Source organism: Lynx rufus, unplaced genomic scaffold (genome assembly GCF_022079265.1).
Source record: "Lynx rufus isolate CCGP_SWC_20201006 ecotype Redwood Valley unplaced genomic scaffold, mLynRuf1.p SCAF_15, whole genome shotgun sequence".
NCBI classification, from domain to species: domain Eukaryota; kingdom Metazoa; phylum Chordata; class Mammalia; order Carnivora; family Felidae; genus Lynx; species Lynx rufus.
In genome coordinates, this window is record NW_025814829.1 from 331,712 (window position 1) to 359,363 (window position 27,652).

Here is a 27,652-nt window from a genome sequence, read left to right on the forward strand (position 1 = left end):
TTGATTCATTCGGTTGGTGGGACCATTATTTCAAATTTGAGTCCAGCTGCTCTCATCGCCCGTTTCCATGAAGTCTCAACACTATAAGCCCGAGAAACCCTGTATATGGGCAAGTTTATCCTCTACCACCAATCTAGGGAGGCTGGGGCCAGACTCGGGTTCTAAAGGCTGCTCTGCCTCAGCCACAGCATCACCTTGCCCCAGAAGCACGCATTCCTGCCACGGCCGCGGTCCTCCGAGGGAGCGCCTGCGCATCTAAGGCCGGCTCCTCCCAGAGGAAGGGCGTTCTAGCCGGCCGCCTACTCGATGGTAGGGCCCCTGGCCACTCGGCCTCCGGCCGCCGCCATGTTGGAGGCGCAGGGAGGGAGTCATGGCTGCCCGCGGCCGGGTGACAGTCGGAGCGGGGCCAGCTCCGCCGGGCAGATGCTGGAGGTGCGGCCGGGGCTGTACCTGGGTGGAGCCGCGGCCGCGGCGGAGCCGGACCACCTGAGGGAGGCGGGCATCACGGCCGTGCTGACGGTGGACTCGGAGGAGCCCGACTTCAGGTCGGGCGCCGGGATCGAGGGTCTACGGCGCCTGTTTGTGCCGGCGCTGGACAAGCCCGAAACTGACCTGCTCAGCCATCTGGACCGGTGTGTGGCCTTCATCGGCCAGGCCCGCGACGAGGGCCGCGCGACGTTGGTGCACTGGTGAGCGGCCCGCACGAGGGGGTGCAGCCCCGCTTCGCTTCCAGCCTGCCGCCGCCCCCCTTCCTCCGAGGATCCTAGGGGAGGGCGAAGGGGCTGTCAGACGACCAGAACCTCCTCTCCCTCCCTTGGCTGGCGGGTGTCCGGGAGAGAGGAGGGGGCAGGGGGCGGGGCCCCTGAAGGCGTGCTGGCTCTCATTCATTCCTGTTTTGATGATTCACACTTGTGTATTTTGATTCATCCTGCAGCCCCCCTCCCAACCCGGAGTTGTTTTTTAGCGGGGGGTGGGGGGTGGGGCTGATAAACGGCCAAGTCCCTGCACCTAGAAGAGTTTAAAGCTCTTCAGAAGAAGCCAGGCACCTACCCCGATGATTGTGATGCGAGTCAAGTGCCAAAGGAGATGAACAAACGTTATTCAACCTTCAGAGGAAAAGTAGATTCTTTTCAGTGTTTTTGTTTGGGGCAGAGGGTGGTTGATGAAGGGGAGAAATGGGGAGAGAAAAATTGGTTAGGACACGAAGGATCCCTAAGCCACGCCCATGGGAAAGATGGAGTTACGTCGTAGCAATGCCAAAAAGAAAATCTTGATAGGTATTTGGGAATTCTTAGTAGTCCTTTTTAGTTGGATTGGAGTGTAGTAACAGGAGTTTCGGTTTATTGAGCCAGCACTTTTACTGTGTGCCAGCTCTTGTTCTAAATATTTACATAAAGGACATAAGGTAGTGGTAAAATGGAGAGAAGCCTGGGACCGGGTTTCCAGGCCCCTGAATGCCAAGAGCAAGGGAGCTTGGATTTTTTCCAAAGCCATTATAATTTTTTTTAATTAGTGTAAAATTAGTGTATTACCTTTTGGAAAGGTAATACATTCACATAGTTCAGAATTCAAAAACAAAAAGGAAATAAATAGGGGTGCCTGGGTGTCTCGGTTGTTTAGCGTCTGTCTCAGGTCATGATCTCACGGTTTGTGGGTTCGAGCCCTGCCTCGAGCTCTGATAGGTGGGAGCCTGGAGCCTGCTTTGGATTCTGTGTGTGTCTCCCTCTCTGCCCCTTCGTCTGCTCATTCATTCTCTCTCTCTCTCTCTCTCTCAAAAATAAATGTTAAAGAAATTAAAAAAAAAAAGGAAATAATTCTTTTGTATGTCGTTAGTATTTCAGAGACAAAGAGTTTATCTTGGGTAGAAGAAGCAGACATGCAGTGGACCTGAACTTTACCACTGATAGGGAGCTGGGCTTTTTTGTTTTTTTAATTGGTGCTGTTTGCGATTTTATTTTAAAGGTCTCTTTTTCAGTCATGCAGGAGTCAGTCGAAGTGTGGCTATAATAACTGCTTTTCTGATGAAGACTGACCAGCTTACCTTTGAAAAAGCCTATGAAAATCTCCAGACCATCAAACCAGAGGCTAAGTGAGTTCTTTGTTATAGTAATAATTGTTTTTGCAGTGTGATTTTACTCATGTAGTGAAAACTTAACTTTAAATTTGCTTGTCCTTACAGGATGAATGAGGGATTTGAGTGGCAACTAAAATTATACCAGGCAATGGGATATGAAGTAGATACTTCGAGTGCAGTTTATAAGCAGTATCGTTTACAAAAGGTTACAGAAAAGTATCCAGGTAAGTGATAATTGCTAGTGATAATTGCTTATTGGGCCCTTTTTAGATGTTCTTTGCTCTGACACGAAAGGCTTCAGGTGCATTATCTCACTTTTCCAGCCATCTCTTGAGACGGGTACTATTATTTCCTTTTGAAACTGTGATTTAGCAAGAAATAACTTGTTCCAGGTCACATGGTTTGTCAGTGGTGGGCTGGGATTTGAACTTAGGCAGTCTGTCCCAGAATCCAAGGGCTTCACTATGCTCTCCTACCTCCCCCTGATTTCTCCTCACTGGAGATTTTTTTTTTTTCTTTTCTAATTTCTGAGGTTAGCACTTCTTGCCTTAGTTTGACATTAGCTGAACTTTGCCTGACAATGCAGAGTTAACTTCAACAATTAGATACATTTTAATTATGTCCTGTAGAATTACAGAACTTACCTCAAGAACTCTTTGCTGTCGACCCAACGACCATTTCACAAGGATTGAAAGACGAGGTTCTCTACAAATGTAGAAAGTGCAGGTAAAATATTTTCTATCCTCTGGAGATTTTGCCTTGTCTCAGTAGCTGAAAAGTATTGAAAGTTTCGTTTTCTTAAAATCTGTAGGGAGAACTTGTTTAATTGAGTAACGTAGAAATTTCAAAATCAGGGGTGCCTGGGTGGTTCAGTGGGTTAAGCGCCCAACTCTTGATTTCAGGTCAGGTCATGATCCCAGGGTTGTGGAATGGAGCCCATGCTGAGTGTGGAGCCTGCTTGGGATTCTCTCTCTCTCTGTTTTCCTTTCGTGTGTGTGTGTGTGTGTGTGTGTGTGTGTGTGTGTGTGTGTGTGCGCGCGCGCGCATGTAAGTGGGGGGAGGGGCAGGGAGAGAGGAGAAAGAAAATTCCAAGCAGGCTCCCCATTCAGCATGGAATCCGACCATACGCTGAATTGCACAACTGTGAGATAGTGACCTGAGCTGAAATCAATAGCCGGACACTTAACCAACTAAGCCACCCAGGCACCCCTTCAAATCTGCTTTTAAGAAGAGAATAAGTTCTTAAGAGTGAAACTAAATCAGATTATTTGTAGAGGTTATTGAAAATTACAGTAGCATAATCAATTTTATTTTGCTAAGAAATACTGCACATTGCATCTATTTTTTCATTGTTTTGAAAGCCATTAATGTTTTTGTTTGGGGCTTGCAGGCGATCTTTATTTCGAAGTTCTAGCATTTTGGATCATAATGAAGGAAGTGGTCCTATAGCCTTTGCCCACAAGAGAGTGACGCCATCTTTGATGCTCACCACAGGGGGTCAGGCTCAATGTACATCGTATTTCATTGAACCTGTACAGTGGATGGAATCTGCCTTGCTGGGCGTGATGGATGGACAGGTAGGAACACATTATATTTTCTGCAGTTTCATTATATCATCTATATTTTGTTCTCTCGGACTTTAAACCATCATAACTACCTTCTTGATGAAGATTATATCTTTCTAGTGTAGATAAGACTCTATCAAATATATTAATTAAATAAAACCCAGCTGATCTAAAATAGTGAACCACTTCTAGTTGGGGGTTGTTGGTCTAAGATAATTCCTTTCAAGGCTATTTATGTTTTTTCAAGTAGAAGACTAATATAAGCCAATTAGAATGTATTTTAACAAAACGCAAACTTAGTAACAAGTAAGGGCAAATAAGGATTTTAAAATTATATTTAAAGTTTTTCTTCCCTCTCTTTTTTTTTTTCTTTTGGCTCCATAATGTCTCTCTTTTTTCCTGATCTTTCAGTTTGTATGTTTGCTGAGAGATTTGTTTTCATTTCCTGTTAATTCTTAAGAATGCAGCTCATGTGAGCATTGTGACGGTCACACTTCTCATTTAGGTTTGCTTAATGTTAATCTAAAGATACCCTTTTTTTTTTTTAGTTTATTCATTCATTTTTGAGAGAGAGAGAGTGTGCACAAGTAGGGGAGGGACAGACAGAGAGGGAGAGACACAGGATCTGAAGCAGGCTTTGCACTGTCAGCACAGAGCCCAACATGGGGCTTGAACCCACAAACTGTGGGATCATGACCTGAGCTGAAGTCAGATGCTCAACAGACTGAGCCACCCAGGTGCCCCTAAAGATATTCTTTCTTTTTTTTTTTTTTTTTTAAATTTTTTTTTTTTCAACGTTTATTTATTTTTGGGACAGAGAGAGACAGAGCACGAATGGGGGAGGGGCAGAGAGAGAGGGAGACACAGAACCGGAAACAGGCTCCAGGCTCTGAGCCATCAGCCCAGAGCCCGACGCGGGGCTCGAACTCACTGACCGCGAGATCGTGACCTGGCTGAAGTCGGACGCTTAACCGACTGCGCCACCCAGGCGCCCCCCTAAAGATATTCTTAATCTTAATCTAAGATATAGTCTTTTGTTTTTAATCTCTTTATTTTTATTTATTTATTTTTTTAATGTTTATTTTTGAGAGAGAGAGCGCGCACAAGCAGGGGAGGGGCAGAGAGAGAGGGCCACACAGAATCCGAGGTGGGCTCTGTGCTGACAGCAGTGAGCCCCACGCGGGGCTCAGTCTCACAAACTGCGAGATCATGACCTGAGCCAAGATTAGATGCTCAACAAACTGAGCCACCCAGCATCCCTTTATTATTTTTAAATGTTTATTTATTTATTTTGAGAAAGAGCGTGACTGGGGAAGAGGGACAGAAAGAGAGGGAGAGAGAGAATCCCTCACTGACAGTGTAGAGCCTGACCATGGGACCTTATCCCATGAACCCCAGGGAGATCATGACCTGAGCCGAAATTAAGAGTCTGATGCTTAACTGGCTGAGCCACCCAGGGGCCCCTGTTTATTTGTTTTAAAATAGCCAGGAAGCTGAGACCTAACTTACATGCCGTCAATATCATTAATAGAACGTGAGACTCCTAACATGCCTTCCTGTTCTGTAGCCGTGATGATCTTAGTTTGAGATACTAAACCGCAGGCTGATTTAAAAGCCAGCACATGCCACATCCTGCAACCTTGGGTTTCCTATCTCCGCCGTCACCTTTCTCCCCTCATGCGCGGATTCATCTGGTCCTTTGCCAAACTCCCAGGACACAACATGCTTTTTGCACGATTATCATAGCCCTCCATCTTAGTATGGCGAATTGCCATAGCCTTTCATCTTGCTGATTAGATCATAAACTCCGTGGAGGTAGGAGCTGCGTCTTACCTGTTTTATATCCTATATTGCCAGTGGTAATTATTTGTTTTATATACAGGTGAGTGAATGAAGTAACACAGTTGCTTTATTTCAGCTTCTTTGCCCCAAATGCAATGCCAAGTTGGGTTCTTTCAATTGGTATGGTGAACAGTGCTCCTGTGGTAGATGGATAACACCTGCTTTTCAAATACATAAGAATAGAGTGGATGAAATGAAGACGCTGCCGGTTTTGGGATCACAGACAAGAAAAATTTGAACTTGTGACATTTTTGATAGCTTGGAAAGAAACTTGCTGATACATGCTTCCCTTGCTTGTTGTCATTCATGGCCGATTGTCTAGTTTTTAGACCGTCAACATTTCATTTACTGTGACTTGGAAACTGTGCTTTGTTAGTCTCTTATTTCAGTAGAATACTTTATGTGGAAATCAAAACTTTTAATCATGTAAATTATACTTTATTCGATATTAAAATTTTGTATAACCCAGATTCGTTCCTTGTTTCGTATATTTTAAAGAGTTCTGATTTTTGGAATGTTAAGTGATGTTAAGGTCTGGATGGACAAAATTATGTACAAAAATTGGAAATGATTGTGTTTAAATAGATTTATTTCTAGAAATGCAAAGCAGATTTGTTTGGACATATTTTGAAACTTCTCTTTCTTTTCTAAAAACCTTTTTTTTTTTTTTTTTTAACGTCTTATTTGTTTTTGAGAGAGAGAGAGAGAGGGTGAGAGAGAGAGAGAGGGTGAGCAGGGGAAGGTCAGAGAGAGAGGGAGGCACAGAATCCAAAGCAGACTCCAGGCTCTGAGCGGTCAGGACAGAGTCTGATACGGGGCTTGAACCCACGAACTGTGAGATCATGACCTGAGATGAAATCAAGATTTGGTTGCTCAACCAACTGAGCCACCCAGGCGCGGCCCCTAGTTTAACTTTTGAAATGGTGGGAGTGTTGTGATTTGTGAGAATATCTTAACATAGGACTTGAAGCCTTTGGTAACTTTTATAAAATAATTTTTTCTTATGAGAAAAATTTCTCCCATTTTTATCTTAGCTTTTGTAATATCTGTTCACTTTGCTTCATAATATACTCTAGAAAACTTTAAAAACAATTAGGCTGAAACACATGAATTTTGCCTTTTGTAGGTAACAGGTAGTTAAGAGTTTTGTATGGCTTGAGTTAATACCTATCAATCCCACGCTGTAGCATCTAGCATGGGGAAAATTGCATAGATTTTATTTGGATCTGCAATTGTCAATTCCGTAAATAATTTACTGAGCAACTATTCTGTGCACAATTCTAGATGATGCAGTGAGCACACTAGATAAAAACCCGTCTTCTTGCAATTTACATTCCAGCCAGGAGAAAGAGACAAAATAGCTTTTTTTGGAAGATAATTGGTATTTGCCAGTGGAAAATGAATTTGGGGGAATTGACTTTATGTAAATTTTGAAATTTTGTGAAACATCCACTAAGCAAAAGTTTCCAATTTCAAACTCATTAATGTTAAAACATTTTGGGTGGTAAATAGAAAATCCATTATGCCTTCATTCTCAAGAACAAACAAACAAATGGAAAGCTTTTTAATATTTAAGAATATCCATTTACAACATGATGGGCTTACAGATCTGTAGAAAATAGCAATTTTAACTCTTTCACGGCAGTGTTTCTGGCGCAGTTAAACTAGTACTGAAGGACTAGAGTGGGCTCTGAGAATTCTGGTTTCACCTGTCCCCAACTTCCTGGCTTGTGTTTGTTTATTTTGATTTAAAAATTGTTTTTAATTTATTTTGAGAAAGAGTGCAAGCGGGGTAGGGGTAGAGAAAGAAGGAGAGAGAGAATCCCAAGCAGGCTCGAACTACGTGGGGCTGGAACTCCAAACCCTGAGATCATGACCTGAGCTGAAACCAGGAGCCAGACGCTTAACTGACCGAGCCACCCGGGCGCCCCCTTGGAAGGTCTTTGGAAAGTTGAGCGTCAGTTTTCTTTCATGAAATGGGAATAATACATGCTCTGCCTTCCTTAAAAGCATTATTTTAAAGGTCATTTGCATAAGCCTTAATTCCTTATATAAAACGGAGAGATAATAATAGGATTCAGTCTGGGTTTTTATGGGGATTTGGGTGATATAATGCAGTGCCTAGCTAGTAGCATTCAACGTTGTTCCTTAAAATAGCTACAATTTTTTGAAAATTTACCATGGGCTAATTAGCATTCCAATCATTTAATGTGTATTATGGAATTTAATCCTCCCCCCAAACCTTACGAGATAGGTCCTGTTATTCCCTTTTTACACGTAAAATTGAGGCTCAGAAAGATTAAGTCACTTCATCAAAGTTACATTGCTAGAAAATGGTTGAACCTAGATTTGAATCAAGATTTGGCTTATTCCAAAATCTGAGGTGTTTTTTTTTTTAATGTTTATTTATTTTTGAGCGACAGAGAAACAAAGCATGAGTAGGGGAGAGGCAGAGAGACAGGGAGACACAGAATCCGAAGCAGGCTCCAAGCTGTCAGCACAGAGCCTGACACGGCTCAAACCCACAAGCTGTGAGATCATGACCCGATCTGAAGTCGGACACCCAACCAACTAAGCCACCCAGGCTCCCCCAAGATCTGAGCTTTTAACCTCTGTATTCTAATGTTTGGATTCACTGTTTAGGGTGAATAATGAATAATGGGTGAATAGGGTGAATAATGAAAATACCAGATAGTAAAAATATAGAACTGATGAAATACTATTAAAACAAAATTTTTTTCAATCTTTATTTTTGAGAGACAGAGAGACAGAGCGTGAGCAGGGGAGGAACAGAGAGAGACGGAGACACAGAATCTGAAGTAGGCTCCAGGCTCTGAGCTGTCAGCACAGAGCCTGATACGGGGCTCGAACCCACAAGCTGCGAGATCATGACCTGAACCGAAGCCGGCCGCTTAACCGACTGAGCCACCCAGGTGCCCTGAAATACAATTTTTAAGCAAGTTATAAATTCACTGGTCAGGTACCCCACCAACATTTGCATCATCCTGACGAGTGCAAATTGAGGCCCATGTGCTATTTGTCTTAGTATTTGAAAGTTACAAATGAAGCTACCAAACTGTTATTCCCTTATCTTGACAAACATGCCTTCGTAAAGACCTGGAAGACAAGGTCTGAGTTTACAGACCTGAGAAGGTCTCAGACAGGTCTGAGAAGAGAATTCTCTGACTTTATGGATTCCTTGCCAAAACATGACAGTGTAGGAGAATTGGCCCCTGACCTACAGACCGTCCCCTTTCCCCACCCCTGGGTTTGTTTATATGGCCCGTGCATATGTGGATGTGGACTTTCCACCTCACATTTCTAAGCTCTGTTTACACCCCTGGCATACAGCATTGGCACAGTTCACCCTTAGGAGTCAGAAACCCAAGCAAGCTTCAGAAGCAGGTGTGGAGCTATTTGGGCATAAGAAGTGTGTCTAGAAGGAGGCATGTGTTCCGGTTGGGCATCTCACCTTGGTACCATGGATTCTCCCCCTGCAGGAAGAGACACTGCCAGACGCCGGAGTGGAGTCCTCAGAAGTATGGATCTAGGCAAGGGTCTCCTTTATGTCTCTAGACAAAACTCTCATTTTTTTTTTTTTTAATATTTATTTTTGAGAGAGAGAGAGAGAGACAACACAAGCAGGGGAGGGACAGAGAGAGGGCGATGCAGAATCGGAAGCAGGCTCCAGGCTCTGAGCTGTCAGCACAGAGACCGATGCGGGGTTTGAACCCACCAACTGTGAGATCATGACCTCAGCTGAAGTCAGACGCTCAACCGACTGAGTCACCCAGGCGCCCCTAGACAAAACTCTTTCAAATTTCATTTCTCTTCCAAGGGTTTAAATTGAAAACAAGTGAATAAAAAGGATGTAGTAACATTTAACATTTATCATTAAAAATTTTTTTAAAAAGCATGGTAACTAGAATGGAAGGAGTATATAACCAAAAGTGTGTATAAAAAAAAACCCTAACCACGGCAAATTTCTTGATGAAAAATGAAAAGAAATTTTCCTTGTGTTAAGAAACTACAGGAAAAAACAAATCTTATCACTAGTAAAACTTTTTAAAACTTTCACATCGGGGGCACCTGTGGGCTCAGTCGGTTAAGTGCCCGACCTCGGCTCAGGTCAGGAACTTGTGGTTCATGAGTTCGAGCCCTGTGCCGGGCTCCCGGCTCACGGCTCAGAGCCTGGAGCCTGCTTCCGATTCTGTGTCTCCCTCTCTCTCTGCCCCTCCCCCGCTCATGCTCTGTCTCTGTCTCTCTCTCTCAAAAATAAATAAAACATTATTTTTAACGTTTATTTATTTTTGAGACAGAGAGACAGAGCATGACTCGAACTCACGGACCCCAATATTGTGACCTGAGCTGAAGTCGGACGCTTAACCGACTGAGCCACCCAGGTGCCCCTAAATAAGGCATTTTTAAAAATCCTTTAAAGGAAACCTTTCGCATGAAAGTTGGGAACAAGTTAAAAGATGTACACTCGTGCATCTGCCTTCAGTGTGGTAGGAGAGGTCCTTGCCGTTGCAACAACATAGGAGACGAAACAACTGTACAAACCAACTGTAGAAAGGCATTTCTGAGCGAAAACTGAACATGGAACAGGTAGTAGATAATATTAAGGAATTATTAATTTCGGTGGGTATCGTAACAGTGTTGTAGTCATGTTTTTAAAAATGTGAAAAAAGCCTTGTCGGGATATCTATTAAAGTATTTATAGGTGAAATAACACGCTCTCTGGGATTTTCTTTAAAACACCCCAGGGGAAGTGGGGCGCCTGGGTGGCGCAGTCGGTTAAGCGTCCGACTTCAGCCAGGTCACGATCTCGCGGTCCGTGAGTTCGAGCCCCGCGTCAGGCTCTGGGCTGATGGCTCGGAGCCTGGAGCCTGTTTGCGATTCTGTGTCTCCTTCTCTCTCTGCCCCTCCCCCGTTCATGCTCTGTCTCTCTGTGTCCCAAAAAAAAATAAATAAACGTTGAAAAAAAAAATTTAAAACACCCCAAGGGAAAAAACAAAGCAAAAGAAAAAGTGTTGTGGGGAGAGAGGGTAGATAAAACAATGGGAAATTGTTGAAGTTGGGTGCTAAGAACGAGTCTTCAGCACCTTTTCTTTGTGTTTGAAATTTTCCACATTAAAGGTCAATTTAAGGGGCGCCTGGGTGGCTCAGTCGGTTAAGCGGCCGACTTCCGCTCAGGTCATGATCTCGTGGTCCGTGAGTTCGAGCCCCGCGTTGGGCTCTGTGCTGACTGCTCAGAGCCTGGAGTCTGTTTCGGATTCTGTGTCTCCCTCTCTCTCTGACCCTCCCCCGTTCATGCTCTGTCTCTCCCTGTCTCAAAAAATAAATAAACGTTAAAAAAAATTAAAAAAAAAAAAGGTCAATTTAAGGGGCGCTTGGGTGGCTCAGTTGGTTAGGTGTCCGACTTCAACTCAGGTCATGATCTCATAGCTCAGGAGTTCGAGCCCTGCATGGGGTTCTCTGCTGTCAGCACAGAGCGGACAATTTAAAAAAGGTTACAATGGGGGCACCTGGGTGGGTCAGTTGGTTAAGGGTCTGACTCTTGATCTTGGCTCAGGTCATGACCTCGTGGTTCTTGAGAGCAAGCTGTATCGGGCTCCACACTGGGCATAGAGCCTGCTTGGGATTCTCTCTCTCTCTCTCTCTCTCTCTCTCTCTCCCTCTCTCTCTCTCCCTCTGCCCCTCTTCCCCTGCTCACATGTGCTCTCTCTCACTCAAAATAAATAAATTAAAAAAAAAATTTTTTTTTCAACGTTTATTTATTTTTGGGACAGAGAGAGACAGAGCATGAACGGGGGAGGGGCAGAGAGAGAGGGAGACACAGAATCGGAAACAGGCTCCAGGCTCCGAGCCATCAGCCCAGAGCCTGACGCGGGGCTCGAACTCACGGACCGCGAGATCGTGACCTGGCTGAAGTCGGACGCTTAACCGACTGCGCCACCCAGGCGCCCCTCACTCAAAATAAATAAATTTTAAAAAGAGGTTACATGCTAAAATAAATGTTAAAATATTCGTATTTGCATACAAGTTTTTCTACATAGAAAATTCTGGAGATTTACAGACAAAATATTACAGTCACATAATTCAGCAAGGTTTTTAAATTTTTTTAAATGTTTATTTATTTTTGAGAGAGAGAGACAGAGCACAAGTGGGGGAGGGGCAGAGAGAGAGGGAGACACACAATCTGAAGCAGGCTCCAGGCTCCGAGCTGTCAGCACAGAGCCCAATGCGGGGCTTGAACTCATGAGCTATGAGATTATGACGTGAGCTGAAGTCAGATGCTTAACCGAAGTCGGATGCTTAACCGACGGCCACCCAGGTGCCCCATCCAGCAAGGTTTTTGGATACAGGATTGCCGTATAAAAATCAATAGTGCTACTACACCCCAGCAATAACCAAATAAGGAGAAAAAAAAGAATGTGAAAAACAAAACTATAAAACTATGGAAAGAAAATTTAAAACATCTCTGTGACCTGAGGAGAGGGAAGGATTTCTTAAGCAAGTTACAAACAGCACAGATCATAAACAGAAGATTGGTAAATTTGACTACATTGAAATTGAAACCTAAAGACAAAAACCCCATAAACAAAAAAACAAGTGTAAACTTAAGAGAAGGTATTGGCAACATATATACCAGTTAAATGAATAGAGTAGGCTAGCTAAAGACATACATACCATTGAGAGAAAGAAAATACAATAGCAAATTTTATAAGAATAGGCAATTCACAGAAGAGGAAATAAGGTTTAATAAACGCGAAAAGATCTACCCCATATTTAATTGTCAGGGAAATGTTAATTATAGTCACACCCTTCACGGGGCAAAAAATGTGAAAGTGACCATATCTAGTGTTGGTGACAATGTGGAGTAAAGAGCTCATCACTGGTAGAAAGGATGTAAATTGGTATAATTTGGCAGATATTAACATTCATACTCTATGACCCAGCATATATCTTAAAGACATTTTTGCATATATGCATGAAGAGACTCATAGAAGGATGTATGTAACAGTAAAAATTTAAAACAATCCAAATGTCCGTTAGTAGAGAAATGAAAAATGAAATTGTGATATATAGATTTTTTCAAGGAAATACCACGTAACAGTTCAAACATGAATAGATCATCAAAAAGTAATGCTGAATAAGAAAAGTGACTTGGAGAACATGAGTATGATACATTTATGTAAATTTAAAAACCCAACACAACACTAAATATATGTATCTACAAATAAAAATAAAATAAAATACAAATAAAAATAAAAATGGATTTGATTCCCATAAAATTCATAATAGAAGTTGTCTATGTGGGGGGGGTGGGGAAATGAAGCAGGAGAAGCAGCAGAGTTGGGCTTTATCTGTCATGTTTAATTTCTTACAGTATGAAAAATCTGAAAGAAAAATAGAAAATGTTAATATTTGTTAATTTTTGGTGATAGGGACGCAAATGCTTGTTTCATTGTCATCTGCGCTTTTCGGATAAAAATAAAAACTTTGAAAAAAAATGGCTGGAGTTCAGTCATGGTGATTAAAAAAAAAAAAAAAAAGACCAAGGTATCTGGTGGATGTAGAATAAAAGACTCTTGATGGTTTTATTTTAGGGCTTTCTTTTTATGGTCCGTTTTTGAATAGAAGCGATATTTATTCCACTATCCATGAAAACTGTTTAGTTACCTCATGACACAAGGAATCATTTCGGGAAAATGTTTCCGGTTTGGGGTCCCAGGACTGTATTGAAGACTGTGGATTATGCAATCTGTAGTAACCCCGCAGCCACGAGGAGTTCGCTGGATTCTGGGAAGCGTTTGTTTGGTTTAGTAACCATGGGAAGGATTCCACTCGGTCCTAGAGGGATCCGGGTTCTTAGGGTATTTGAAACAACTCGCGGCTGAAATGCTACATGTAGGAAGGAATTCTATTTACGTAGCGTTCTTGAAATTGTTCCGTCAATCTCAATCCAACCTTTCAGTGGCAGTTCGTGATGTGAATTGCTTCGGAACAAAACCGACTCTCCAGTTCCAGCAATAAAAAGATTACGAATCTACCTTATTCTAGGTTGTAGGGTAAGGTCGCTCGGATTTCCACTACGAAGTACTGTGCGTTAGAAACGCATATCTAGGAGATAGGTGTGAGGACGAGGAGTTCCCTCTTTTATATTTGCCTTGCTTAAATTTGTTTAAATAGAAGGGGGCTTTCTGGAAGTACGACGGACGTGCTGTTGTTTACCTCAGGTACTGTGCCCGTGAAGAGAGGCGGGTCTAACGAACGCGGCACAAGAGTTGAGTTTTTCTTTCACACACTCGTGTGTACGCAGAATTTTTACAATGACGGCCAGCGATTGCAAAAAAATTAAATCACATTTACTTTATGGGTCTCTGCCTTTGTTCTGAGATAGCTACACGGTGGTATTAACAAGGATATGCGAGGAACAAGCCGGTCTATCCAGAAGGGGCTTTTACTTTTCATTTTGACTATTATCGATACATTTTATTTAACGAAAGTAGGGCTTATGTGTCTTTTTTTCTTTTTTTCCTTAAAACAGCGGGACAGAAAGTGCCGAAAACTCCCAAAGGGAAATAGTTACTCGGAGATCCGCTGAAAAGGAGCTCGGTCTCTGACGTTTCCCCTTTCTGATTTGCGCAAGCTCCCCGGGCAGCGGGCGTAGTTTGTCTTCGCTCGGCCACCGTCCCCGTGCCGGGACGGGATATTTTGTCCGCCTGCCGCCGCCGTCCGAGCTGTTAGTCGCCGAGTTCCAGGCCGCGGGAGCGTGGGGTGTGCGAGAGCCGGCTGGCGTTGCCGGCACCATGGAGTCGCCTCTTAGCCCGGGCCTTTCTCACCGAGCGAACGAGGATTGGGGTGAGTGGCGGCCGAGGATGTGCCAGCGCTGGCCGCGGGGTTCTTCCTCCCTCCTTCCGCCCACTTGTGGAGACAGGTGTGGGCGAACTCTGCCCCGGGAGCGGGGGCTAACTCGTCGCTTCCGTCCGTGGACCTGCCTGGAAGAGTCTAGCAGAACCGGGCGGTTTCTGCCCTGGCACCCGGCAGCATAAAATGTTGCCTGATTGGAATTGTTATCGTTTTTCGCCATTTGCGCTGGGAAAGTACCAGGGGGTCAGGATGTGGGAGCGGAAAGGGCGTCGGTAGGAAGCAGAGGGCAGGATGGCTGGGATCACCAAAAAGGCTGGAAGCTGTTTTCTCCGTGTGGGATGTGGGCGGTGATTGCCGTGGAGTGTGTCTGTACGTGTTTGTGTGACAGAAGGGGAATGTATGCAAAGATCTTCATGTCGCAGCTGCCATTGTTGGTCTAGACTTGATGTCCATCTTGGCAGAGAACCAAAGCACCTGACCTTGGGTCCCTGACTGCCTAGACCTAACGCTTAAAAATGGATGTAATCCTGACTGCCCTTCAGAAACAGCGCCAATTTGTTTTGAAGTTGTTTCGTGTATCTTTGGTTTGGTTTTGTGATCGGGAAGAGTGGAATGGAATGCAGTGGGAATGACGGTGGGGAAACTTTGTCATCTAGGTGTTTAGAGGAAACTTGTATTCTTCTCTTCGTTTTGGGACATAGGACTAATGCTGTTCTCCGGCTCCAGCGAGAATTTGGGATTGCGTAGGTCTCTGAGTGGGCCCTGTCGTGAGCCTACGCCTTTCACCTACTTTGGAACTTGGGGGGAATCCGGGGGGAATCCAGACTGATCTTCATCTTTCCTCCTTGGGCCACCATTCTCGGTAGCAAGAGCGTAATCTCAATTCTATGTATTGAACTGAAGTCCTCATTTGATTTTCTAAGGACAGAACTCCTCTTAGATTATGTGCAGTGGGAGCTTTATTTCAGTCCTTGGGTAGATTTCCTAGGAGCTGCTGGAAGAAACTTGAGACTGTCGATTCCAAGTGTGTTTTCCTGAGCCAAATATGGTGGTAATAGGGATAATTACCATTTATCTAGCCCTTCATTTGCGTCAGGTGTCCTGCTAGGCTCTTAACATGCATTGACTTCTTTAATCCTCCCTACAGCATAAGGAGGAGGTATTATTAATTTATTGATGAAAAAACAGGCTGAGAGAGAGAGCGCGAATGTTCAGTGTTGTAGCAAGTGAGGGGAGCAAGCAGGATCAGGAGGTTTGTTTACCTCCAAAGCCTGTGCTCTTAGTCACTATTCCAGAATGCTTTTCCTAAATTATTTCTACAGATTTGATTTTTCCCAAGATCCACCCCCTCCATCAGTTATTAATAAATCTAGAATATCAGGTAGTTATGGTTTTTCTCAGCTAGCTAACTATTATATTTTTATGATATCTCTTAAACTATAACTGTGGGGCGCTTCCTCATAGCGTTATTTTCTCTTTCCAGCCTGCATTGTGGTGATTGATCTGATAAATTGACTCCCAGTCCTAGTGTTCTTTTACAGAGCGTTCAATTCTTTGTAGTCGGTTCACTGACTCAACTCAGGTATCCTGCCCTGTCCCTCCCTGAATGTGCGCATTTCCCATTGTTTTCCAGGCTTCTCTTTTCACACTGTTAACAGTCTTCTCTTAGTTGAACACTTCAATTCTGATTCATTAGGGGTTCAGTAAGTGGAGTGGATTTTGCAGGCACTAAAGTGAAACGCTGTTGTCTGCTGGCGTTTTTCAGTAGACTGTGGATTCTTTTTCTGGGAGTTGCCATTTTGAGTATTCAGATACCTCACTGATTTATTTGATTTTTTTTTTTTAATATTAGAAGGTGGCCAGTTAAATTTTAAAATTCAGCTTATGTGATTAGAACTTGTGACCCTAACAACTTTGAATAATAAAGTGGTTCGCTCAGAACTGCCTATGGTGGGATGTGCTTTTTCCCTTTAACCTGGGTAATGACATTTAGAGCAGGGGTTTGCCAACATTTATTTTCTGTAAAGGTCCAGATAGTAAGTATTTTAGTCTTTGTGGTCTTGTGGTCTCTGTTGCAACTACTCAACTCTGCTGTTAATAGTGCAAAAGCAGCCAGGGGCAATGTAAACTGAACGTGTAAATGAGTTATCACTGTGCTTCCATACAACTTTTTATTTATGGACACGAAATCTGAATTTCACATAATTATTTTTAATGCTTAATAGGCTTTTTGGGGGTACAGTTTTACATTTACAAAATAATTGAGCAGATAGTACACAGAGTTCTATATACACCCCCACTGCCATTTTCCATTTTGGCAATATCTTGCGTTAGTGGAGTGAATTTGTTACAATTGATGAGCCAGTATTGATCCAATATTATTAACGAAAGTCCGTGGTTTACATTAAGATTCCCTCTGTGTTGTACATTTTGTGGGTTTTGACAGATGCCTAATGTCATGCATGTACATTGTCCTACAGAATAGCTTCATGTACCTAAAAAATCCCCCGTATTCCACCTATTCATTTCTTCCTCCCTCCCTCCCAAGCCCCAGGCAACCACTGATCTTTTCACCATCTCCCCAGTTTTGCCTTTTCAGAATGTCATATAGTTGGAATCATACAGTCTGTAGCTTCCTCCACTTAGCAACATGCATTTAAGACCTATAATTTTTCATGACTTGGAAGCTCTTTTTTTTTTGTCTTTTAAGCACTGAGTAATATTCCACTGTATGGATGTACTACCGTGTGTTAGTCGCTCAGCCTGCCGTAACAAACTACCATAGACTGGGTGGCTTAAACAACAGAAATTTATTTACTGACGGTTCTGGAGGATGGAAGTCTGAGATCAGGTGCCAGTAAGGTCACGTTCCGGTGAGGGCTCTCTTTCTGGCTTGTGGATGGCTGCCTTTTCACTGCATCCTCACAAGGCAGGGGCACGAGAGGCAAAAGAGAGGGAGAGGGGAGAAGAGAGAAGGGCAAGAGAGAAGGGGGGTGGGGAAGGATCTCTCTCCCTCTTCCTAGAAGGCCACAGTCCTATCAGATTAGGGCCCTGCTCTTCTCTCTTATATTGTCATTTAATCTTGATTACCCCTTCAAGGCCACCTTGTCTCTCTCTGGACATAGTCACACTGGGGGGTATGGCTTCAAGATACAAATTTTGGGGGGACGCAATTCAGTCCATAGCACAGTTTGCTTATCCATTTACCTACTGAAGGACATCTTGGTTGCTTTCACATATCGGCAGTTATATGTTCACACACAGCTTTTTGTGTGGACAAGTTTTCAAATCATTTGGGTAAATACCAAGAGGTACAATTGCTGGGATCACACGGTAAGAGCACATTTAGTTTTGGAGGAACCTTCCAAAGCGGCTGTACCGGCTTTGCTGTCCCACTAGCAGTGAATGAATGTTCCTGGTCCTCCATAGCATTTGATGTGGCCGGTGTTTTGGATCTTAGCCATTCTAGTAGGTGGGTGTGGTATCTCGTTTTAATGCTCAGCTGTCTGATCCCATACGATGTGGCGCATTTCTTCATATGCTTGTCACTTGCATGTCCCCTCCTTGTCTTCTTTCCCTCCGTGTCTGGGCTTTGTGCAGAAACCACCTCTTTGCCACACGTAAGGTGCATGTACCAAGACCAGAAGCTTCTGTCTGCTTCTGTGGTTTCTTTTACGTCTTCAGGCTCCTCTGTGAAAGTTGGCTTTCCGGCACTGACCACAGCCTGACCCTCCCCTTGGTTACAGCTGCTTTCTCTGAAGGCTTGGGGAATGGCTGCCATTTTCATTCTCAAAACCTTTTTGCCATTCGGGCCTCTAAAGGTGGGATAAGCACCTTGGTTTTCACCGCTGCTTTCGGCTAGCTCTCCTTTCATCCTCCCTGAGATAAATCCCGTTTAAATCTCGTGTCACAATATGCTGTCCTCTGTCTCTGTCACAGTCCGGCATCTGCTGCTTCCGAGTTTATTCTCCCTCCCTCCCTTGTTGAGAAATTTTAGCTCCTCGCTTACTGTCACTCTTCTCGAATATTCCTTCCTTGGATGATTTCAGATTCTCAGAGGAGATACTTCAGACACCCTGAGCTCTCATTTCTGGGCCTCCTCTCCACCAGGGATCTTGCCTTCCACCCCGTCTCAGCCATTTGCTCCCCCATCATATAGGCCGAAACCTTGTCAGCACTGAGAACCGTCTCCGTTTCAACACCCCTCGCTCTGACCACCACCTCCTGTCTTACCAGCTCACTCCCCGTGGCACTCCACCGGTTCCTGCGACCCTCCGGACACGCCATCTTTTCACTGTCCCCCGTTTCCTCTCTGTCGTCACTTCCCCCTTACCCAGTTCAGTTCCATGGGCAGTCGTAACCGCTCCCTTGCTCATACCCTCCATACCCTGGTCTGTGTCTTGTTTTGTAGTTCGTTCTCTCTCCCTCTCTCTCTGGTGAACCACAACCTCGATTAAATCTAACTGGCTTAGTAAGCTGAACCAGGCGTCGAGGCCGCCGGCTGGCTGATCGGATCTGCCTGGTCCTCTCATTCTCCACTCAGATGTTTGTTTTTATGAAGTGTCTTGTCTCTTCGAACCTCTGTCACCCCCTGCCCCTCCCTTGAATCAGAAGAGCACTTCCAGAATCTCCCACTAGCTCATCTACCCACCTGCCAGCATACTTGCCTTCTCTTCTCTCGTTGAGAACGAATGGCTTCTCCCGTGTGCTGTAGATCCTCCTCTTTAGCCAAGAGCCTTGCTCAAGGCTTCTTCCCTCTGTTGCCGTCTTCATTTCCCTCTGTGCTAGATCATCTGTGCTAGTCAGTAAACAGAGTTGTTGCTCCCATTTAGAGTAAAGAAAAAAAGCCCCTCCAAACTCTCTTTAGAGGTTACTTCCCCTCTAGCCGCTTCTGCATTTTTCTTTATGTTACGGCAGAATTCTTAAGAAAACAAAACAAAACACGTTCACCGACTCCGGTTTCTCCTCGTCTCTTGCTCTCACCGCAGCCAGGCTCCGCCACACCGCCAGAGCTGTTCTTACTGATGTCATCCCTGATTTCCATTATGTGACGCCTGGTGGCCGTTTGTCATCTTGCTAAACTTACAAGAAGTAAATGAATACCTAAGAGGTCAAAGTCGAGGTCATAGCTACCATAGTTTACTACTGTGAAGGGACATCTAACTGCTGGTCGTGTGGGATTGGTGAAAAGGATGTAGGAATGGGCAGTGGATTTTAGAGATTCCTTAGAGGTGACCAGCACTTTCTTAGGGATACTACAGGGATATTCTGTAGGTATACGAATGTATTTATCACCCTACTTGCAACGTTTTTTTTTTTAAACCACAGAAAAGTTTTTGTTCAAAAACTACAGAAAATTAAAAGATTGCTCTAGTGATGCCTTGTATTTCCCTTATCTAGATTTACCAACTGTGAACATTCTTTATTACCCACACTTCCCTCTTCTTTCACCATCTGAAAGTAGGCTACAGATAATATGAAACTCATAAACATTTCATCATGTATCTCCTGAGAACAAGGAAACAGGTATTTTCTTTTTTAAACAGCATGGATTCGTACCAATACCCACAGTTCAAAGCCAGTACCACAGGGTTCTTGCTCACCTTCTTACGTTATACACTTGTATTTCTTTTCTTCTGTAAAAATCTGGATTCCCAATAATATCCTGTTTTTAATCTCGCTTTAGCTGTGCTGTTGAGAATGGCCTGAAGGGTGGGGCCAGGGCGGAAGCAGGGAGACCATTTGGAGGCTGTTACAGCAATGCAGGTGAATTGTGGTAGCGTGCAGGTATGGGAGTGGTTGGATTATGGAGATGTGCAAATATACTTACGTATGTACAAATATACTTGTATATATTTATGAACACATAAGTATACAAATAATATATTACATAAATATACATAGGATAAATATACACAAGATACACAAATATACTTACGTATACTTCTGAATACACACGTATTTTTTGTTTAGATTTTAGTTTTCAAATAGTTTCAAACTTAAAGAAAAATTGTAAAAACAGTACAAAGAACTTTTGCATGCCCTTCACACAGACTCTGTTAAATTTTACTGTGTTTGCCCTATTTCTTTCCCCAGAGAGAAAGAGAGATGTGTTGACCCTTTATCTTTAAAGGCTACAGTGTGTATCCCCTCCTCGCAAAACAAGGATATACTCCTGTATTACTACCACGTACTCCTTCCAGTTAGGAAATAAACATTGCCACATTATCATCCATCTCACAGACGCCATTCAGATTTTGCCATCGGTCTTTTAAAAAAATTTTTTTTTTTTATTTAAAAATTTTTTTTTTCAACGTTTTTATTTATTTTTGGGACAGAGAGAGACAGAGCATGAACGGGGGAGGGGCAGAGAGAGAGGGAGACACAGAATCGGAAACAGGCTCCAGGCTCTGAGCCATCAGCCCAGAGCCCGACGCGGGGCTCGAACTCGCGGACCGCGAGATCGTGACCTGGCTGAAGTCGAACGCTTAACCGACTGCGCCACCCAGGCGCCCCTAAAAAAATTTTTTTTAATGTTTATTTATTTTATTTTTTTAATTTTTTTTAATGTTTATTTCTGAGACAGAGAGAGAGCATGAGTCAGGGAGGGGCAGAGAGAGAGGGAGACACAGAATCAGAAGCAGGATCCAGGCTCTGAGCCGTCAGCACAGAGCCTGACGCGGGGCTTGAACTCACAGACTGCGAGATCATGACCTGAGCCGAAGTCGGACGCTCAACCGACTGAGCCACCCAGGTGCCCCATAATGTTTATTTATTTTTGAGAGAGAGAGAGAGCATGCACAAGTGGGAGAGGGGCAGAGAGAGACGGGGGGCGGGGGGAGACCCAGAATCCGAAGCAGGTGGCAGGCTCTGAACTGTCAGGACAGAGCCCAATGCAGGGCTCGAACCCACGAACCGTGAGATCCTGACCTGAGCCAAAGTCAGACGCTTAAGCAACTGAGCCACACAGGCACCCTGCCGTCTGTCTTAATAATGGCTCTTTTTCCTTTCTTGACTGGGATCCTACCTGTAAACACACATCGCTTTTACTTGTCACGTCTCCTTAATGGCCTCCAGTCCATAATGGTTTTTTAGTCTTTTTCTGTCTCTTGTGTCCTTGACAGTCTTAAAGACTACAGGTTTCCTATTCTCTAAGAGGACTCTAAACCTGGGTCTGTCCGCCGTTCCTCGTCACCAGGCAGGAATGCCGGGAGAGCGATGCTGTGCTCTTCTCAGTGACTCACATTTGGAGGCCCACCATGTTGACTTGTCCCAAGGTGAAGTTCTCCTTGATCACATGGTCAAGTTGGTGTCTGCCAGGTTTCACCGCCGTAAAGTCACTACTTTCCCTTTTGTATTTGATTGCTGTTTTGCGGGAGCTAATCGGCCGTGACACCAATCTCCTTTTCCTTGTTAAACCTCCACCTGCCAGCCCTAGTCCCTGCCTGTGTCAGCCAAATGGTGGTTTTGTCTGCATTTACTAACTGACATTGTAGTGTAAGTAAGGACTTTCTCTAGGTATGTATGCGTGTATATATATATATGTATTTATTTCATTATGACTCCTCTCTTTGATTCAGTGGGTTAAAATCTGATACTCCCTTTTTATTTTGGTGCTCACATTTTCCCCAGTTTGACCAGCGGGAGTCCATTCGTATTAGCTCTTTTACTCTTTTGACATACTCCAATCATTCTCTGAGAGTTTCCTTATTTTCTGGCATCACAGCATCTTCCATTCTTATCTTGCACTTTCCCTGCTTCAGCTTTGGCATCAGCCATTTCTCCAAGGAGCTCTTTAGTGGACTTCCATTTAGTGGAGGATGGCATTTAGCGTCCAAGATCTGAGCACACAGTATGTTCATTGCTACCGCGATATCACTGTTCTGACTTTCAGCCCACAGAACTAGGAAATGTGTGTGTGTGTGTGTGCGCGCGTGCACACACACGTATAAAAACATCTGCAAGTCTTCTGTGTACATATATGTTTTAGACATGGGTTCATACTAATACTTCCCCTGCCAGTCCAACATCTTAGGGTTCTTTTAGGCTCTTTCCTTTCCATGTTTGTGAATTCTTTCTTAGATAGTGAGAAACCTGGCTCTGGTTATTTTAGATGTATTTGATCACTTGTTCAGGTGATGAAGGTATTTGTTCAGTGTCGTCATTCTCTTAAACACTCAGGCTGCCTCTTCCATCTGCCTCTTTGTTCTCCCACCTCCTGCCCCATTTCCTTGGCAGCCCCAGCATGCTGCCACCGACACTGGGCCGCCCCCTCTGTCACACCATCCCATTTCCTTGGACGCCGGGCACGTTGCCACAGATGATGACACATAGAGCCCCATCACGCTCGTTGCCCTGCTTCCTCAGAAGCTGATATCTCAGTGTTGGGAAGGGTACAGAAGAAAAGGAAAGATGGGAGGGGAAGGAAGAATGGGAAGGAAAGGTAGGAAGCCAGATTATGGATATACAGTTTTAAGACAGAACTGATGGGAGTTGCTGGCGGTTTGAATATGGAGAGTGAAGAAGAGAAGCTAAACAGTGACTCCGAGCAGGGTTTTTGACTTGAGCTCCCAGGAGAATTGAATTGTCATTGACTGAGATGAGGACAAAGCAGTAGGGGATTTGGCGGGGGGTGGGGGTGGTGGTGGTGGTGATCAGGAGCTAAGTCTTGGATGTGCTAAGTTTGAGACCTCCAAGAGGAGATGACCCAAGAGGTGTATTGTGTGTGTACATGCATCTTGACGTATGAGCTGGACATGTATATTTGGGAATCCTTGGCATGTAGACGCTGTTTAAAGCTGTGAACTCAGCTGAGATCACAGAGGGAGCGGAATAGATGGAAGAGTTTATGCTAAGCCCCCAGGGACGAGTTCACACTGGGAGATGAGGAGGAACCGGCAAGGTAGGGTCAAGCAGTGAAGTGGAAGGAAAACCAGGTGATTGTGGTGATTTGGAAGCCAAGTGAAGCAGATGTTTCAGTTAATATGAAAGCATCAACTCTGTCAAATGTTGCTGATAGGTCAAGACGATGACCTTTAAACCTGCCGTTGAATTTAGCAATATGGAGATCATCGGTGACGTTAATAACCATTTGTGTGTGGGAGAGGGGCTTGGTTAATGTAGCCTCCAGAAAGAGTGGGAGAAGAGAAATGAGAGACGGCAGGTAGAGAGGACTCTTTCCAGGGTTTCAAGCGCCGTGTAAGGCACACGGCCACAGTTACCTACTTCTGTGTTTGCGGCTCTGCCGCTGAGTGCGAGGCAGTCCTTTTGTGAGAGTCGTGTGAATAACCTTTCACTATCACTACACACAAAATTTGTTGCTAGGCATTATTTGGGTGTAGGTTGGTGAAACGGTTGTGTCATTGGCCGAGTTAATGACAGACGGGTAGTGTTGCTCCTGTACATGTTATAAGTGAGGAAATCCCAGAGCAGTTTCAGTGGCATGGTACTGGGGAGGATAAGTTTGTTTTTGTTTTGAATTTTTTCAGTTCATTTATAATGAGAGAGAGAGAGAGTGAGAGAGGGAGCATGCAAGCAGAGGAGGGAAAGAGGGAGGAAAGAGAATCCCAAGCTGTCATCACAGAGCCCGATGCGGCGCTCTATCCCATGAACGGTGAGATCATGCATGACCTGAGCTGAAATCAAGAGTTGAACACTTAACTAACTGAGCCACCCAGGCGCCCCCTAGGGGGTATAAAAGCAAACTGCGATTTGGAAAACTGAAGTTCTTGAGATTCCAAAAATGTTAGAGAAAGTGGACACTTTACAGGTTGTGTGGTAATCAGCTGCCTTTGGCCTTGTCAGCGCCTTGACCTTTGCCTATAAGAAGTTGCAACTTCGTTTATTGAAGAATATTTTCTATGTCCATAAGTTGCTTGGTTTATAATGAAATCTTTTTTTTTTTTTAATTTTTTTTTTCAACGTTTATTTATTTTTGGGACAGAGAGAGACAGAGCATGAACGGGGGAGGGGCAGAGAGAGAGGGAGACACAGAATCGGAAACAGGCTCCAGGCTCTGAGCCATCAGCCCAGATCCCGACGCGGGGCTCGAACTCACGGACCGCGGGATTGTGACCTGGCTGAAGTCGGACGCTTAACCGACTGCGCCACCCAGGCGCCCCGAAATCTTTTTTTTTTAATTTATTGCAGTTTTTTTATTTTTTTATTTTTTTTTTTAAATTTTTTTTTCAACGTTTATTTATTTTTGGGACAGAGAGAGACAGAGCATGAACAGGGGAGGGGCAGAGAGAGAGGGAGACACAGAATCGGAAACAGGCTCCAGGCTCTGAGCAGTCAGCCCAGAGCCCGACGCGGGGCTCGAACCCACGGACCGCGAGATCGTGACCTGGCTGAAGTCAGACGCTTAACCGACTGCGCCACCCAGGCACCCCTATTGCAGTTTTTTTAAAAAAGATTTTGTTTTTAAGTAATCTCTACACCCCATATGGGGCTTGAACTTATGACCCCGAGAGCAAGAGTCACATGCTCCACTGACTGAATCAGACAGGCGCCCCTATGATGAAATCTTACTGGGAAATTAGAATTAGTTAGATTTGCTGAAATAAATTTAACGGTTTAGACAAGTGAGTCCTTGATTGTTTAGATAGAAAGTTGGTTGCACCCGCCACTTAAGGCTTGGATGACAAATACATAGTACATACGCTGCCGTAGTCCTCTCCTACCGTCGCTGCTGATCAGCCACAGTGCATTTTCATGCTGAGTCCAGCTGTGGCCTCAGAATTCGTGTTAGTAATGTTCCAGAAAGTTACTACCATTTAGTCCATTGTGACCCGACATAAAACTTGTTAATCCCTGGTGTAAGGACTTAGATCGCAAGATAATAATTATGCGGGAACAACACATAAATTAGAAACAGCTTTGAATTGGTTGTCATTCACACGGCTAGAGTTTATCAGTAATAGCAATGGCTGATGAGGACCCCAATAGAGCTGGGTTACAGCGCTTAGTTCTTTTGTTGAGACGTTGAATTGACAGTTAATCTCTATTCTTTTGTGCGAAGATTCTACTCTGTTTGCTGAATTTGGCTATTTCACAGACACTGATGGCCTGCAGTTGGACACGACAAAGGAAACTTACGTAAGTATTCACTAGAGGGGAATGACTGAGTAACGTGATATTTAATCTTTAATCACTGCAAGATGGTTTCGGGATGACAGGTTTAGGCCAGTGATTTAAAGTTTAAATAACTTAGTGTTAAGTACGAAAATCAGCAGCCATTTTTTACTCAGTAAATTCAGGATTGTAGAAATTGGATTGATCTTGGCGTGAGAAGACCTGTGTTCTAAGTTTACTTTGGCCCCAGGGTTGGGTGACTTGGAAAAGTCAGTTCACTGCCTACTTTTTGGCTTCTATAGATACTTTGCTGCATAAGGGAAATGATGACGTTAAAGGGTATACGTGAGTCGTGGATCCACTCAAGTAGAACTTACTAACTTCCTTTTTAAAAGTTATGTATCCTTAGTGTAGAAAGCTCTCAAACTCAGACATATCCTTATTTTTTGCCTTTGAGTGGTTAGAAGTCTGTATAAAAGCTATCAGAGCACGTTGAATCCTCAAAAGTATTTTTTTTTTTTTTTGTCTTTTTTGTGTTCATACATAGTACGTTGGCCCATGGAGCTCTTATTTTGTCTTATTCTTTAATGGATGAGGTGCTGTTCACTTGGAAAGTGAACAGAGTGATTTTATATGTACATCAGTGAGGTTGGAGATTTGTTACTTACGTTTTAAGCCCTTATTAACCTGAGTATAAAAATACGTAGTGCTTACTTAGTGAGTTTCTCAGACATTTCTCAAAGAATAATTTAGCAGTTGTTTTAGTATGAATCATTAGAAGAGAGTAGGATATAGAATTGATTAAAACAAATTTTTTTTTTGTTTTTTTTTGAGAGAGAGAGAGAGAGAGAGAGAGACAGAGTGTGAGTAGGGGAGGGGCAGAGAGAGAGAGAGGAGACACAGAATCTGAAGCAGGTTCCAGGCTCTGAGCTGTTAGCACAGAGCCGGTGTGGGGCTCGAACTCATGAACCGTGAGCTCGTGATCTGAGCTCACGCTTAAGTCAGACGCTTAACTGACCGAGCCACCCAGATGCCCCCAGGATAGATTTTTAAAAATCAGTATGTGAACTTTTTTTTAAGCTATTTATTTTGAGAGAGAGAGCATGAGTCAGGGAGGGGCAGAAAGAAGGGGAGAGAGAATTCCAATGTACCCTCAGTACATGAAATTTTAATGGCTTTGCTTTGTGAGGTGTTTTAGAATGTGGTCTCTTGGTGGTGCCTTGGTGGCTCAGTTGGTTAAGCATCTGACTTCAGCTCAGGTCATGATCTCACAGCTCGTGAGTTCAAGCCTCATATTGGGCTTTCTGCTGTCAGCACAGAGCCTGCTTCAGATCCTTTCTCTCTCTCTTGAAGATAAATAAACATTAAAAAAAATTAGAATTTGGTCTCTTGATTACATTGGCTTTATTTGTTTTTAAAAATTATTTTTGAGACAGAGCAAGAGGGGGATGGGCAGAGAGAGAGAGAGGGAGAAAGAATCCCAAGCAGGCTTCATGCTGTCAGTGTAGACCCCGATGTGGGGCTTGAACTCATGAACTGTGAGATCATCACCTGAGCCTAAATCAAGAGTTGGTCACCCAACTGACTGAGCCACCAGGAGCCCCTAAATTGGCTTTAAATATTGGGCGGTTGCCAAAGCAACTGGTATTCTTTTACAGCCTCTCCAGCTAAAACCATCAAGAAACACTGTAGTAAATTTGAAAGGTTCAGGGATAGATGGTTCTCATTTTATACCATTCTTACCTTCCACAAGGCATTCAGTCTTTCAGTTCCTTGGTATTTCTAGTATAAAATGAAGGGGTTGGATTAGATGGTTTCTGAGGGCCCTTTCTACCTTTAAAATTGTGTCATTTTTCTTTCACACATTAGTAGATTTTTCCATGAGAAGTCATTGAAAAACCAGAATAGAGAAGTATAAATATGTTTCACTTTACATAAAATAGGCCTGTTAAGTTTGCAACCAGATAGAATTCTTAGGCTGTAAAAAGTATTTGACTTTTTTGGCTGAAGACTGAGAGAAGCATCTCCGAAGTAGGTCACGTCCACTATTATATGTTTAAAAACTATTATATGTTTAAAAACTACTATAGCACTCAGGTAGGCTTTGTTGTTTAATTTACTTACGCCAACAAAGTTTAAGGATGTTTTTGGTTGCTGAAAGTATGAGGTTGCTTAGTTTCATGATGTGTAGATTCAAATAAGAGAAAAAAGCAAAGGGGAT

The 27,652-nt window shown here is 43.7% G+C and overlaps 2 protein-coding genes across 3 annotated transcripts in view; both read left to right on the forward strand.

Moving 5' to 3' along the window:
- The first annotated feature begins 327 nt into the window (after positions 1-327).
- DUSP12 (dual specificity phosphatase 12) lies at positions 328-5,951 on the forward strand. The gene is made up of 6 exons (XM_047076496.1): positions 328-689; positions 1,976-2,089; positions 2,180-2,298; positions 2,704-2,800; positions 3,465-3,651; positions 5,558-5,951. The coding sequence occupies exons 1-6, from the start codon at positions 346-348 to the stop codon at positions 5,717-5,719; spliced, it is 1,023 nt and encodes a 340-aa protein (XP_046932452.1). The 5' UTR covers positions 328-345; the 3' UTR covers positions 5,720-5,951.
- An 8,144-nt stretch (positions 5,952-14,095) lies between these two features.
- ATF6 (activating transcription factor 6) overlaps positions 14,096-27,652 on the forward strand; it is a 203,248-nt gene continuing 189,691 nt past the window's right edge. The window contains exons 1-2 of one of the 2 annotated variants that reach the window (XM_047076498.1): positions 14,096-14,349; positions 25,379-25,455. In XM_047076498.1, coding sequence (XP_046932454.1) covers positions 14,298-14,349; positions 25,379-25,455 — 129 coding nt within the window. In that variant the 5' untranslated portion in view covers positions 14,096-14,297. The remainder of the gene's footprint in view (positions 14,350-25,378; positions 25,456-27,652) is intronic. The other variant, XM_047076497.1, reaches the window with a different exon arrangement.

Bases quoted from the DNA above. Each gene is read 5' to 3' on its own strand.
- DUSP12 (XM_047076496.1), top strand. From the start codon at position 346: ATGTTGGAGGCGCAGGGAGGGAGTCATGGCTGCCCGCGGCCGGGTGAC. The intron at 690-1,975 runs GTGAGCGGCCCG...TCTCTTTTTCAG, and splicing joins CGCGCGACGTTGGTGCACTG to TCATGCAGGAGTCAGTCGAA. The intron at 2,299-2,703 runs GTAAGTGATAAT...TATGTCCTGTAG, and splicing joins GGTTACAGAAAAGTATCCAG to AATTACAGAACTTACCTCAA.